Raw genomic sequence first — 16,673 nt, 5'->3', positions numbered from 1 at the left:
TCAAAAATTGGTCTGGATAACATATAGGAAGTCAATCTAAGCCAACCCTTCTGGCCCAACACAAATGATACTTGACAGCATCTTCCTGGATGTATTTTCCTCCCTTGGCTTCCATGTCAATTCTTTCCTCTTGACTCTTCAACTCCACTTTCTCTCAGCTTCTCCTTTCCTCCCCCCCCCCCTTTTTTTTTTGGTACCTGAGACTGAACTCAGAGGGGCTTTAGCACTGAGCCACATTGCCAGCCCCTTTTAATATTTTTTATTTAGAGACAAGATTAGGGCCTTGCTAAATTGGCTAGGCTGGCTTTGAACTCATGATCCTCTACCTGAGCCTCCTGAGCCACTGGGATTACAAGCATGTGCCACCACAACCAGCCCTAGTTTTCCCCTTCTTTAACCTGACTTTTGACATTATCCTAATCCCTAACATTTAATAACTGTTTCTCTGGGTAAATTAATTCATTCAGTAGATCATACTGTTATCTGTCATCCTAAGGCAATAACTTCCAAGGCCCTAGATTCATTACTGAATCCTAGTTTCATCTAATTATCTATCTGAAAATATCAGTGTATCTCAAGGGGGGGAGGAACAAAACTGAATGCATCTAAGCCACTCAAAAGTATTATTTACCCTATAATAATTTTGTAATACCTTTACTGAGATATAATTCACCTACCATACGATTCACCTGTTCCAAACATACAATATAATGGTTTCTACCTACTGTATTTACAATTGTACAACCACCACCAGGATCAATTTTAGAATATTTTCATCATCCCAAAAGATATCCCATAGCCAACTGGTAATAACTCCTTATTTCCACCCAAACACCCCTCCAGCTCTAGGCAACTACTGATCTATTTTGGCCCTACAGATTCCAATTATTACATATAAATGGAATCACTGTGTTATTTTTTAAAACTGGCTTTGTTCATTTAACATCATGCTTATAAGGTTTATCCATGTTGTCACTTGTATTAGTACTTTATTTCTTTTTATTTGACAAATGATAATCTATTACACAGATATAATGCCACATTTTATTTTTCCATTCATCAATTGACAGGCATTTGGGTCGTTTCTACTTTGGGGTTAATAAATTTTGCTAAGAACACTCTTGTATGAGATTTGGGAGGCACATGTTTTTAATTTTCTTAGCTATCTACCTAGGAGTAGAATAGAATTGCTGGATCATAATGATAACTATGCTTAACCTTCTAAGGATCTGCTAACTATTTTCCAAACATCTGCACCACTTTACATTCTTCTCAGTATTATATGAGTTATAATTTCTCTGCTTCATTATTAATACGTGTTATTACTATTTTTACTACAGCCATCCTTATGGGCAAAAGTGGTTATCTCATTGTGGTTTTCATTCTATAATTACTTTCTGAAATGACCAGTCAATCCTAAATTCTTATGTCTTTATTTCCACTCATATCTGGTAATCAACAAGTGAAGAGAACTATATCATCCTTTTTGATACTATTCTTGGTTCAAGCTTTTACTGTTTCTTACTCTGATACTGATATGTCTGTCTGGCTTCTTTTTCCAATCTTCTACTAGTCTAAGCTTTCTGGAAGGAAAATATAATCATGATGAACCTATGGAACAACTTTAAACTCATCAATTTAATGAAACTCTACAGCCTGCAGAATAATGTTCAAGTCAGGCATATTCAACATTCAAAATTCCATTCAAGAACATATCTCCTTTTCAGCTTCCAGAAAAAAATGGATACCTATATCACTATCACCTCACAGCTTCACCATTCTGCTTAATGCGCACCTCTTCCACAGAGACCACGACATCTTATGGGAAGTATAGCTGAGAAAACATCGCTATACTCCCAGTGCTTTCCAGATACTCACATTCTTTAACTATCTTGCTTGCCCCAGTTTTTCTCTTTTCCATTTCAGAATGACTTTTCACTCCGTCCTATAGCTAATTCTTTCTGTAGCTGCCATCCCTACCCCATCACTTCCTCAGGTATCCTTTCTTCACTAATTATCCTTTCTCCAATAAAATTTTGATTATTTCCTTCTCTAAAGCCTGTCTCTACAAAATGAAAAGACTCCTTTAAAAAATAAAAAAACAAAACAAAACAAAACAAAAAAAAAAACCACACATCAATTTTCCTCCCAAACTTGTGATGCTACTATCCTCCCTCCTGACAGGAAGGAAGTTTCATTATTTTGCTTACATATATGCACTTATTTAATTTTTGCAGAGAACGTAAGATTCATAGAGGCTTTGCCTAGAGTCACACAGCTAATTTGTAGTGAAACAAAATTGAGAAACTTTGTTGGACCTTCTTTCAAATCAAGCCCAAGAAGAATGCCTATTACATATATCAAGTAATTCAAGTGAAAGCAGAAGAAATTGCACTGCCCAAAGTCCAGAAAAAGATCAAAGAAATGTCACGAAGTACATCACCAAATCAAGTATCCAGGAATCAGGCAGGACTATCATTAATGCCTTCTGTCATTATTAACTAGAGATATTACTTTTATCTTCTTCTTCTATTTTTTTGGTGCTGGGGATTGAACCCAGGGCCTTGTACTTGCAAAACAAGCACTCTACCAACTGAGCTATACCCCTACCCCCAAGATACTACTTGTATGACCCTGCTGTCTTAATAATATAATGAAATGTAGTAGTTCCAGTTTTCTATTTGACTGTTCCAGTCTCATCATACATATATATATACATACATACACACACATACATATATGTAGATGAGACTGGAACAGTCAAATAGAAAACTGGAACTACTACATTTTTTTTTAAAGCCTTGATACCCCATTTGCTTAGGATAAATCCTTATTTAATTTGTTCATTCATTCCATCATTCCTCTCACTGACTCTTGCTTAATTTAATTTATGTATTTCTATTCCTTGCAACCAAAAGTCTTGAGAATAAGATGCAGAACACAAATTAGTATAATAGTCTATAAAGATAACTAGTCAAAACAGAAAAGAAACCCTTACAAGGTCTATCACACAAACCAAAGCCAAAAATTCAAGGAGCCTGTGTATATAAAAGAAGCTTATCTGGCCTAACCTTTGGTCACAACATAGATTTTACAGGGCAGCCAATCTTTGGATTAAACAGGTCAGTGTCATCACGACATGCACAGCAGTATTGAATGCTTTCAACGGTATGTATTTCCCTTGTCTATGAATCACCTATGTAGCAGGTGGGAAAGTCCTTTTTAACTTTTATCTATGTTCTTAGCTGTTAAGAGTAGCCATTGTTCTAAAACTGAGTTAACGAAATATATACTAGAAACCTATGTTTCATGATTTCTATGCTCTTTGTAATTAATACTATTCAGAAACTGCCTGTAATTTGGAACACCGAGTCTCAAAAAGAGGAGAAATCTAAGTAAATAAATAAAAAATAATATTTTCCATGTGATCTATTAGTTCTTCTATCTTAAAAAAGCTACTACAAGGCCATGTGCACAATGAATACAATGAACCTAAAAAGTAAATTCCAAAGCAATTTCACCAAGAACTATCATCTCTGTTATTGACCTTGAAATCTTTATATTTCAAGTAAAAACAAAACCAGACAAACTTACCATTTGGGTGCCAGATTTCTGTAATGAATTTCATTTTAGGAGGCCGGAGGGGATAATCTTTTGGGAACGTGAGATGAGCCTTAAAAACACCACCTTCACTGAAAAAAAAAACAAAAACAAGTTCTTGCCTATAAGTTCCTGCTTATAAGTATACAACCATTAAAACAAATATAAAACAAGAGTGTAGGCACTAAAAGTAAACATAGTGAATAATTCAAGGGTTCAAAAGTAAACATAGTGAATAATTTGGATTCCCTACAAATAGTTTATTAAACTGGGTGTTTGAGGTAACTATCATACCTACAACTTTATTAAACTCTCAAGAGAGCTAGTAAAAGGAAAAAGAAATGGTTTGGTAAAACAGGCATTCAGATCAGATCATCAGTAGTTATGCTATGATCTTTCCATCATTTCCCAATGCACTTATAACAAAATTCAGAAAGTTTAACACTGCTTATAGGGCTCGAGTTGCCAATTTATCTACATTGATCTCAAACTATCGCTCTTTTTTCTGTTCTAGCCAGTCTTCTTTCAGTTCCTCAAACACATAAGTTCCTTGTCATCTCAAAGCTTATATGCATTTGTTGTTCCTTGTCTGGGAACCAATGTGTTATGTGTTGAATATTGGGAGTACAGCAGTGAACAGAATATAGTCTCTGAAGGAGTTTGTAGTCTATTGACTTTCCAGAACCGTGCTCATGAAAAGAACTTTCTGCAAAATTAAAGATGTTCTATACCTCTGTTTGTTCAATATAGAGTCACTAGCCACAAGTGGCTATTGGCTACCATACTGGACAGCCCAGTTATAAATCAATGCCATTTAACTGGGAATCATTCTTGAAGAAATGTCAATAAAACAATAAAATGATGTATATAATACCAACTAAAACCCAAAAGATCAAGTCAGCCTTAAAGGGCAAAAATGACCAAATTCCTTCCTTGGAACCCAGATGCTAGATGTTTCCTCTGCTTGAAATACCCTTTTCGTTTTTCTTCTGATCATCATTCACTCAGCTTTAACTGTTACCTAGACAAAAAGATTTTCCCAATCTAGTCACTAGGTCCCCTCTATCACACTGACTTCTTTTAATTTACTGCAATAGCATTTTGCATATATGATTCTCTTATTATTCAATGTATACACTCCATTAGAGCAGAGTCGTGATTATTTCAGATCAATGAGAAATGGAATTCTTAGATCAGAAAATAGTTTTGATTCATGAACAAATATACATTACATACTTAAACTAGATAAAATTCATTATCTAGTTATGCTAAGCATTGTTCTAAATAATTTTTTAAAAAAGAACAAAGCATTAGCAATCATTGTGAAGCTTACCATTCTAGAATTAGAAACAAAATATCTAGCAAAAAAACAAAATACCAGTAATAAGTACTATTTTAAAAAGCAAATATTTATAGAATAAGCCCATTTGTTTTTTAAACAAAAATGTGGACACATTTGTACACAAATAGAAAAATGTCTGGGAGTATATCATCAGTACATTATAATGGTTAACTCTATAGAGAGTATGATATGGGATCATTTTACTTTCTGATATGCACATTTCAATATAGCTTGAATTTTAAAGTACAAGCAAGTATTAACTTTTCTGTTCAAGAAAGCAAGAACAGGTACAGATTAAGTTTTTTGTTTGTGGTTCCCACCGTGAACCCACAAAGCCGCATCCCCAACCCTTTTTATTTTCAATTTTGAGACGGGGTCTGGCTAAGTTGCTTTGGGTGCCCTTACAGGGGTGCATCACTGCAATGGAACTAAGTGCTAAAAAGATAAGTAGATCACTATTACAAATACTTGTGTGGGCTGAGGATATAGCTCAGTGGTAGAGTGTTTGCCTTGCATGCACAAGGCCCTGGATTCCATCCCCAGCACCACCCAAAATTTTTTTATATGTATATGTATATATATACACACACACACACACACACACACACACTTGTGAATCTTAGGAAAGGCAACTTGATTCAAAAATATATAAATTCAGTGACCTTCAAAATCAATTTTGATAAAAACAACAGAAAAAGATCACAAAGCATTAAGGAAAGAATGGGATGGTACAGTATAAAGCATGATGAATGGGACAAATTGTACAAGAAATTTAAGAAAGAAGATGAAGAAAAAGTACAAACAAAGTACTTTCCAAGGGGGAAGACTAATTTGTTTGCAAGAAGATATGAATGTGTTGGCTAGAGATATTAGAAAAAGAACAATGAGAAATTATCTATAAGTAGAAAGGAAACAAAGGTAGTAGAGTGCCTAACCATGAAAAAGAAAGAACATCTTTTCCTTTCCCACAGGAAGAAAAACAGATTGAATATAGTACAGATATCCAGGAGTAAAAAGGATAATTATAGACTAAACATCAATATATTTATTTTTTTTTCAAACCCACAAAGATATAACCGTGGTAAACAAAATTAAAAGTTATTAAAAGTATCAAAAGAATGACAAATTCTATGCCTGCCTAGGGCCTTACTCTTGGATAATTTACCAGGTTATCACCTGAAAGGAAAAAAACATGAAGCCTTGAAGGGAACAGAGTCTGAAACAGCTGCTGTGGAATGTACATTACATTGACAAAAGAGAAGTACTATCTCAGCTACCCCAACCTGCATTAATAAGTGCCAAACTGGTCTTAGGACATATTAATTACATGGACTAGTCTTCCACATAGGCTGCAAAAGCAATTCAGTGAGTCACTTATCAAGTTCTTTTGTTAACAGAAATAGAACAGAAAACATGTATTTTTATAAAATCTATGTATTTCTACTCACTAACCTATATAAACATATATCATTGGATCATGATACAAAATATTGTCTGATCATGGTTTAAAAAACAAAGTTGAAAAGCCACAAATACAGATACAGACACACACACACACATACCCATACACTTTATTTTACTAGTGAGGATATTCTGATATTCCTTGAGAAATATTAAGTTGGTTTTCCCAGATCACTTTAATTTTGATTTATCAGATGCCATCAAAAGGCTCCATAATGGCCTAATGGAATCCTCATTATGAAAAACTGCCTCAGGCTAGGCATGGTGGCCCAAACCCAGCATGAAGATTCCAAATTCAAGGACTTAAAGACACTATCTCAAAAAAATGAAAAGGGCTGGGGTTTATCTCAGTGGTGGAGTGCCCCTAGGTTCAATCCTCAGTAATACCCCAAATAAAACAAAAAACAACAAACAAAAACATTGCCTTAATGCCTCTAAATTATAAATTATTTTCAAACTTTAAAATGTCAGTGAAATTTACTTAGTAAGACTGCCCTAAAGATTTAAAACACATAATTTTCCCTTCTTCTAAAACACTGAGAAACAACTATGCTAGTTCTCATAATTTTTCTTCTCTCTGTGAACCCATCACCTTCTATTTTATCTGGGGAAATTCTACCTTCATTCATTCACTGCCTTGCTTGGTAGTACCCAATTTCTGGGTGCAAACTTCTACTCAATAGTCAAGTGAGCAGAGAGGAATCCTAAACCCACAGGGTAATTACAGACTAAACATCAATATATTCATTTTTTCAAGCCCACAAAGATACAACTGTGGTAAACAAAATTAAAAGTTATTAAAAGTATCAATAACCAGACAAGGTGGCACATGCCTGTAATCCCAGCGACTCAGGTGGCTGGAGCAGGAGGATCCTGACTTCAAACCCAGCCTCAGCAACTTAGCGAGGCCCTGAGTAATTCAGGAAGTCTTTTCTAATAAAAAAGAAAAAAAAAATTTTTAAGGGCGGGGTGGGGATGCCAAGGGATGTGGTTCAGTGGTTAAGTGCCCCTGGGTTTAATCCCTCATACCAAAAATAAAGTATAAATGAATTCAAAATACCTTTACTTCTGTTACACAATTAAAGACTTTTTCCATCACAGATTCTAATAACATAATTATTAGTATGGGTCAAAAAGAGGTACGAAACCAACTGTTCCACAGTTTTTAAAAAGTTTGAGAAACATAGGCCAAGTTAAACATAGGCCAAGTTTTGCCCAGAGGTTTTCCTTACTGTTACTGTATTAAATTATAAAAACCCTACAAGAATTGTACTGTATCGTTCTATCATACTTATTTTTTAATAACATGCTGTATGCTGCCTTCTGAAATTTTGCTCAATATTGTTCTTTCAATCTATGTCTCTATTAGTATCTGCCTTTTGTTCATTCGTTTTACCTGACACATTCCACAATTTCTCCACTATTCTGATATTTGACTGCTTCTTCTCCCCCTGCTTCTGTTATAATGCAATGTAACACATTCTAAGCATTTTTTTTTCAATTTATGTTCTTTAATCTAGACATGAAAGATACCAACTAAGGTCAAGTTTATATAATTATGCAAAGTAACACAACCAATAAAAATGATAGAGTAAGGGAGTTATACCAAGGCAGTCTCCAAAGCCCATATTCTTAAGCCCATATTATCATGTTCAAAGCACATGATAAATGACATGACACTGCCATTGATCACTCAGTTTCTAAGTGATCAGACACTAGATTCATTCCCTACAGAATTTGAATATAGAATATATGATTTCTGCCTTCAAGTCTCTAATAAGACTGTAAAAGAATTTTGTAAATATAACAGAATTTCACAATTGTAAAAGAGTTTTAATAAGACCTCTATCATTAACTACATGTTTTCTATATTCAACCAAGGTTGGGGAAAATTATAAAACACATATAATCTTAAAGACTCCAACAAAATTTTTTATACCATGGCCATGGTAAGAAATTTTTAAAAAAACATACTCCTTAAATAGACCAACCAATGGTGATGAAAGAAAAAAAAAGAGTTAAATATAAAAGAGGGTATTCATTATTTACAACAAATTTATAATTATTTAGGGATATTTGCATCTGTCTTTTTTCTTTTAGTGATATCTGGGTCTCTTTTTTCTGAAAAAAACCACTGCCACTTCTATCTGAAAATTTTATTTCTGGGGATAGAGGTGGCTATTCATACTACTTGATAATTAGTCTGAAAATAGGAGCTATCCCACACCATTTCCAGAATGTATACTTCACAGAAAGCTCAAAAATTTATTATTGGATGGGGGGTTATAGCTTAGCGATAAAGTGCTCGCATGGACAGGGCCCTAGGTTCAATCCCTGAATGACCAAAAAAGAAAAGAAAAGAACAAAAGGAGGGAAAGGTGGAGAAAAAGAAGAAATGCATTCTTAACAGTGCTAGAAAGATTCAATAATAAAAATTTAATGAAATATAACCGGAAGATGAGTATAATGACCACATTCATGTTCATGTTGACTACCAGCCTCAAATGATGTGCTAGCCGATTACATGGACTGTAAAGAATGTGGGTTGCCCTCTAGCTACTAAATGAAGGCTAATAATGCCATCACAAAATTTCACACCAGCTTTTATAAAAATTTTGGTACAGTTGTTTATTTTCTATGATCTAATTGTTAAATGGCGAGCTAATCATTTAGGTTTGGATAACACCTAAGCCTATGCTAACTTATTTTCAACCCCTCTAACCTCTTCATTCAACTGAAACAACAGTAAGAACAACACTAACTTCCTTACAGTTCAGCGAACACTTTTTAAGGACTCTATGAAGTACTAAATTCTTGATAGAATTTTAAAATGCCTATTTCTTCTCCTCATTTTCCTTGTATCTTCGTGGCTACTTTCCTACGGCTTTTCAATGGAACTAAGCCAATTTCTCTCTTCCCCGAACAAAGGACTAAGAATCTCACAAAAACAATGTGTGATTATAAGAAGCCACCAGTGTCTCATTGTTAAGTACACACTCCAGAGGAGCTACCACAAATGCTTCTGCCATTCTAAACTCAAATCAACAGCCAATACTTTAATAAATGTTCGGTGAAGGCTAGAAATGGGTTTTATTAGTGAAAAAAATGGCCTATTAAGTAGAATGCTTATTAAAAAGTTGTTCTCTTAGATTAAGCTGGAGGTATACAATGCATATATGGACCACCTAATAATATGTGCAGTAAGTTCATGATGCGCATGTGTGCATGTGCGCATGTGTATGAAAAATAAATGCAATGAGCTCATGGAGTTAAGGCTTGAGCCAGGATTCCTACCCAATACTCTATACAGATATCAGTTTAACAGAATTTCTCTCATTATCTTGTACCTACTATAAGGTAACTCGATTTCCATCACTATAATGTTCCTATGTCTTCCCTAAAGGAAAAAAAAAAAAAAAAACAGTACAGCAGAAAGTACTTGAATTCACAGACATGGTTTTGTGCACAGAATTTGTTAAGAATCTGCTCTCTTGGGCTGGGGATGTGGCTCAAGCGGTAGCACGCTCACCTCGCATGCATGAAGCCCAGGTTCGATCCTCAGCACCACATACAAACAAAGATGTTGTGTCTGCCAAAAAAACTAAAAAATAAATATTAAAATTCTCTCTCTCTCTTAAAAAAAAAAAAAAAAAAAGAATCTGCTCTCAGGGCTGTGGTTGTGGCTCAGTGGTAGAACACTCGCCTAGCATACGTGAGGCACTGGGTTCGATCCTCAACACCACATAAAAATAATAAAGATATTGTGCCCACCTATAACTAAAAAATTAAGAGAGAGAGAGAGAGAGAGAGAGAGAGAGAGAGAGAGAGAGAATCTGCTCTCAAATTACAAGATTGAGAGACAATACCTGTAAGATGGTTTTTAATGGCTACTTTTTCCTACCTCAAAACTCCAATGCTGTGGATTGGCCACATTCAGTTATCTGAATGTAGAATATATCACAAGGAAATATATCAGCAAAAATTCTGATTGGCAACAGTTATAACAAAACAAATTGTTTTTTTCAGATTATAGAAAAGATGAACATCCACATTATGATTCAATTCTGTTGTGTCTCAGTCAGCTCTTCTATAGAAGTAGCTCTGAAAGTTCTTTCCTACAAGCTGTTAGGGGAGAGTGGGGGGCTACCATCTTAGAAAACCTAAAATAGGGGCTGGAGTTGTAGCTCACTGGCAGAGCACTTGCCTAGCATGTATGAGGCCCTGGGTTCTATCCCCAGCACCAAATAAAAGAAAATAAATAAAAATAAAAGTATTGTGTTTATCTACAACTAATACATATAAAAGTACTGTGTTTATCTACAATTAATACATATATACATTATGTGTGTGTGTGTGTGTGTGTATATATATATATATATATATATATATATTATATATTTTTTTTAAAAAAAAAAAGAAAACCTAAAAATGATGATTTGACCACCCCCCCCCAAAAAAAAAAAAAAAATCAATGAGTCCAAATCCTTGCCTACTTAGTACCATTGAGGACCAATATTGAGTGAGAAAGTGTGGTCCTCAAAATTCAGATCTAGAGCTGTCCCTGTTACTCAGCTATATGATTTGAGGAAAATCATCTGATTTTTCCACCCAATACCTCAACTTCTATAAAAAACATGAAAGTATAAGTCACCAACAACAAGAAGTAATGATGTCTTATAGAATAAAAAAAAATGCTAGTAAAGTTAGTCTACAAATACCCAGAGCAGAATATAAGACTGTAGTAGAAAGGTATTACATGAAATACTTGAGAAATTCTTTTTTTCTATTATTCCTTGATACCACTACATTCCACTATCTACCTTTAAATCAATGGTTCAACAACTGGCAATCAATTAATATTTTTATACCCTAATAATAACTTTTATAAACAAAAGAGAAATGGACATTATTTCACTTTAGGGTCAGAAAACCTTTTCTATGATCAGTATTCTGTGGGAACCCAATTAGAGGACCACTAGAATATAAATGATCTTGAAAGTTTACTCCAGCCTTCATAAGATGCTGATATGTTCACAATATACTAAAATTTTTCACAAAAATATAATCCTATGACTTGATATTATACTGTTAAGAATGGTGAGACCTTGGAGCTGCTTCTTCTTTTTTGGTACCAGGGATTGAACTCAGGGGCACTTGACCACTGAGCCACATCCCCAACTCTATTTTGTATTTTATTTAGAGACAGGGTCTCACTGAGTTCCTTAACACCTCACTTTTTGCTGAGACTGGCTTTGAACTCATGTTTATTAAAATTATTATTTTCCATTTTGAGATCAAGGCACAATAAGTACAAGAAAAGGAAGAAGAAGACATGTTTTAATAGAAATTTTTCTTCCTTCCTGCTCCTTTTAAAATTAAAACTCTCAATTTCTAAGATGTTAACTAAAAAACTTTTTTGTATGGGGCTGGAGTTGTGGCTCAGTGGTAGAGTGCTCACCTAGCATGCATGAGGCACTGGGTTCAATCCTCAGTACCACATAAATGTAAAATATTGTGTCTACCTAAAGCTTAAGAATAAATATTTTTTTAAAAAAAACTTTTTTGTATAACCTCACAGTAAGATAGCTATTTTGTAATTTATTTGTTCCAGGTATCAAGAGTATCTGAATTTCTGAAAACATTATCTATTTTTATGAGCAAAGGTTGTAGACCTTGGAATTTCAAAAAGAACACAAAACCCAAATATAAATAAATAAATAGACCTTTATCCTTTATTTAAAAAAAAAAAAAAAGAACACAAAAACCTGAGACGTAATCAAATTCAGTATAAACCTGCTCCCTAGAAAGCAATTTCACTTTGGCCTGCTAAAATAACTTTTAATTTCATTTAATTAAAAGAACAATTTTGAAAATGTCAGTTCCATTATACTTACTAAAGTGTGTCTGGAGGACCAATAATAAGGACTTCCCATCGATAGAGATCATTGTCATCTATTAAACCTGCTGAAAAGCCTTCCACTGGATTTTTGTTGAGTTCTGTGGAAAAAGAAAATTTTGATCAAAACTTTCAAGCACATAATTTTCATCCAATTTATAAACTGTAGGACTTGAGAATGCATGCCTTAAGTTCTAAACCCTCAAATGGATACACCTCGCCAGGCAAAATGGTACCTGACAAACAAATGTTCCATTTCCATACTACAAGATAATAGCAACTATTCAGCAGATCAACTTCTATTGCCTTCTTACTTCTCCCCTTCTTACTTCTGTCCAGCCAAACTCTTACCATTCTAGGTATTCCTATAGCCATCTTTAAGAGAGACTGGTACAAAAAAGATGTCTAGACCCATTTTCAGCTCAGAGAGAACTAGCCATTAAATCAGAAATGGTAATTCTAATGGTGAGGTCTTTAGGGCACATTTTCAGAAACATTGACAGAGTACCAAATAATACTTTTTTCATTGGAATTTTCAGAGTTTAACCAACTCTTATTTCTATTAATATGTGTGTATCTATTTGACATGTCCCCTGTAGTCTAGGGACACACATCTCTTAAATGGTGTTCTCCCAAGTGGCCCACCATAACTAGCACCAAGAGAGCAGAGGCTCCATCTTTCCTGCTTGTGTGTGCTGAATGCTCTGCTAGCCACAGCTTCTAGCATACAGGAATAGCTTCAGAATAACAGCTGTTTTCTACAAGAATGGCTGTGTCATGGCGAAGTTTTTACTCTTATAAGGAGAGTACCCTAGCACAGAGAAAGAATAATAAGGGTGGGGGACAAGAACAGAGACAAAGAATTCAAGGGGTAGGGGAACACAGGCCAAGAGAAAAACCTTAGCAGGAAGGGATACACAGTCTAAACAATTTTGGGAGACAAAGGGCTTAATAATATAGTAACCTACTGAGAGTGGACAAGTCACAATCAGCATGCTTCTTAAAAGCTTTAATGAGGTATAAATGACATTTTGTGAACTGCACACATACCCAATTTGGTTAAGTATTGATGTTTGTATACACTTTTGAAGTCACTGCCCAATCATGATAGTAAACATCAATTACAAACAACACTATGAACTGCAAAAAAAAAAAAAAAAAAAAAAACAAAAACGGGGGGGAACTGAGGACAAGGAAAGTAGTTCAGAAAGGACTTTCTGGAAATCTAAGTAAGAGTGTGATTCTCGTGTAACACCTGCCATCATCCTCAAGACATTCCATCTAATCATGGAAGCAAGTGTAACACAATCCGCAGTGCTATAAAAGACTGAACAAAGTGTGCTGGTAACTGAGAAGGAGGTATTAATTCTTTGAGGATTCAGGGATAGTGTTATTTCAACAACTAGGACTTAACACCCAACAGGTCAATGAAACATGGAGAGAATAAAAAGTAAAAGTTTATATTTAAACATGAAGAGCTTCTTTTCTCAAATTTTTATAAGTCTATTATTTTTGCCTGGTAGGCAAAGTGGACTTTTAACAGCTAAAACTACAAGAAATGCATTTTTACTTTTAAATAGATATTCTAAGTTTTTATTAAAAGATACTGAAAATGCAAAGAAATTAAGATAGGATTTGTGGCTGTTTATGCAAGCATACCTTTACTGAGTGCCAACTATATTGCAGACATAGGAGAAAAGAAAAGAAAGTCCCATTTTTACTGTCGACTGAAGGATACAGTAAAATGCTCAGACAAATGTAATATGGGCAGTCACTTTCTACATGAGTTCTCTCATTTCTAACCACTTTACAGACAAACATTATTATATAATCAGCCCTCTATATTTGCAGGCTTCATATCCACATATTCAACCAATCACAGATTTAAAACAAATTTTTAAAGGACGGGGAATGATATTGGGAACATTTCTGGGTGGTAGAGCATTTGCCTCCTATGCATCAGACCCTGGGTTGGATCCCCACAAAAGAATCGAATCTGTGCTGAACATAAACTTTTTTCTTGTTATTATTCCCTAAACAATATAGTATAACAACAATTTACATAGCATTTATATCATATTAGGTCTTATAAGTAATCTAGAGATGTTTAAAAGTACATGTGAGGTTATCGGCAAATGGTATGCTATTTTACACAAGGGATTTGAATATTTCGATTTTGGTATCTGAGGGAATGATGTCCTAGAATCAATCCTCCATAGATACTGAGGGACAATTGTATTACTCAGATCTTCTTCTCCAATCATGATTTTATAACTTATCCAGAAATCACCTAGTTTGTTGCAGTTTCCAACAGAAGTCCAGTGAAGTTTTATAAAAGTAGGTAGGTAGCAAGCTCTGAAATTAACACATGAGGTCAAAATTACCGTTGAAAATGTCCTTACACTTTCCATAAAGCATATCATTGTTTATATTACTTTTGTCAATACACCCTAATTTTTGAAACTCATATGACATGATGTCTACAGGTATGATTGTGTCCCTGCACATTTCAATTAAGTGGTGAAGTAAGGCTCAAAAATGTCCCAACTTTTATCATGGCTTTTGCCCCCAACATGGATCCTCCTAGGCCTGGTTCCATGACAAATTATTTAACAGGTTTAAATGCACCCATAATGGTGGGCCATTATCATATTTTCATGAATGATTCCTTCAAGGTCTAGTTCAAGAAGGCCTTTCCTAAATAACTTACAAATAATCTTTCAACATTTTGCTAAATTCCTATTCATTATACTTTATTACCTGGCACTAGACTATTATTAGCTTCTGATTCCCGGAGAAGTAAGTAGACAATGGCAATATGTCGTAAATGCTCTAACAACAGTACAGAAGTAGGGGGCAGTCCAACAAAGAAAGGCATATAACATAATCAATGAGAGTCACCAAAAGCTTCTCAAAAGAAAAAGGAGACAAAGGATTGGGTGCAAGATATAGGTAGAGAAGCATATGCAAAATTTGAAATATGGAGCTGAATCTACTACTGAAATAGGGCACACAAATGGAACTAGACAGAATGGCAGGAACTGGATAGCAAAGGGCCCTCAATGATATGTAAATGTGGACTTTATCCAGAGGGTAATGAAGTTATTTTGTCTTTTTTCCCTTCCTCCTATTCTCGCCCCCCCTTTATTTTTTTTGGGGGGGGGTGGTTTTGTTTGTTCATTTGTTTAAGAGACAGGGGTCTCACTATGTTGGCCTGATTATAGTCTTGAACTCTCCTGGGCTCAAGTGAGTCTCCTATCTCAGCCTCCTTGGCACTAAGACTGCATTCATGACCACACTTCAAACATGCCCCACACTCCACTGTTTTGTTTTTCTCAACAATGGGGTGACCTCATGAGATTTACATTTCAAAAACCAATCTTGTGTGTGTAGAAATTACAGAAATAGTGTCATGAGGAAGACTAAGAAAATTAAAAGGTAGCTATTAACATTAATCCTGGGGGCTGGGGATGTGGCTCAAGCGGTAGCGCGCTCGCCTGGCACGCGTGCGGCCTGGGTTTGATCCTCAGCACCACATACAAACAAAGATGTTGTGTCCGCCGAAAACTGAAAAATAAATATTAAAAAATTCAAAAAAAAAACACAAAAAAAACCCATTAATCCTGGAAAGTGTATCTTAAGTATAGGGCAGGAGAAAAAAATGAATGAAAACAGGAATATTTAGAAAATAAGATTAATTAACCAAACTTGGTGATGTGGGGGATAAAGTGTTAAATGTCAAAATGACATACAATTGCGGGTGTGGTGGTGCATGCCTGTAATCCCAGCAGCACAGGAGGCTGAGGAGCCCTGGTTTGCTCACTGGGGTCTTCCCTCTGGCTGGGCTCTTTGGGGTTCAAGGTGCATAGGGACATAGTGTGGAAACAGTCTCTTCACAAACCCTGTGGAAGGGAGAACAGAGGTGTACTCAATTTTCTTCTCAGGTAATGGGCATGGAATGACGAAGTGATTGGCAAAGACAGGATCTGAACCCAGTTGTTTAGATTTCACATTGAGTTTTCTTCTCCATGATCCCCTCTGCTCCATAAGGTGAGGCATGATAATAAAAGCACCAATAGTACCAGGCGTACTGGCACACACCTGTAATCCCAGCGGCTTAGGAGGCTGAGACAGGAGGATCGCAGTTCAAAGCAAGCCTCAGCCTCAGTGAGGCAATAAGCAACTCAATGAGACACTGTCTCTAAATAAAATACAAAATTGGGCTGGGATGTGAATTGGAAGTTGAGCGCCCCTGAGTTCCCCCATACAAACCAAAAACAGACATACAAGCTCTCAAAAAGTTAAACAGAGTTGCTATTATGACCCAGCAATTCCACTCTTAGGTATATTCCCAAGGGAAATGAAAGCATCTGT

General features: G+C 35.3%; 1 protein-coding gene across 1 annotated transcript in view; it reads right to left on the bottom strand.

Moving 5' to 3' along the window:
- Ube2g1 (ubiquitin conjugating enzyme E2 G1) overlaps window positions 1–16,673 on the bottom strand; it is a 97,999-nt gene that overhangs the window by 15,928 nt on the left and 65,398 nt on the right. The window contains exons 2-3 of the mRNA XM_076870658.1: window positions 12,298–12,400; window positions 3,595–3,692 (exon numbers count right to left, since the gene is read on the bottom strand). Coding sequence (XP_076726773.1) covers window positions 3,595–3,692; window positions 12,298–12,400 — 201 coding nt within the window. The remainder of the gene's footprint in view (window positions 1–3,594; window positions 3,693–12,297; window positions 12,401–16,673) is intronic.

Source organism: Callospermophilus lateralis, chromosome 11 (assembly GCF_048772815.1).
Source record: "Callospermophilus lateralis isolate mCalLat2 chromosome 11, mCalLat2.hap1, whole genome shotgun sequence".
Classification (NCBI taxonomy): domain Eukaryota; kingdom Metazoa; phylum Chordata; class Mammalia; order Rodentia; family Sciuridae; genus Callospermophilus; species Callospermophilus lateralis.
This window is presented reverse-complemented; position numbering and strand designations above follow the sequence as displayed.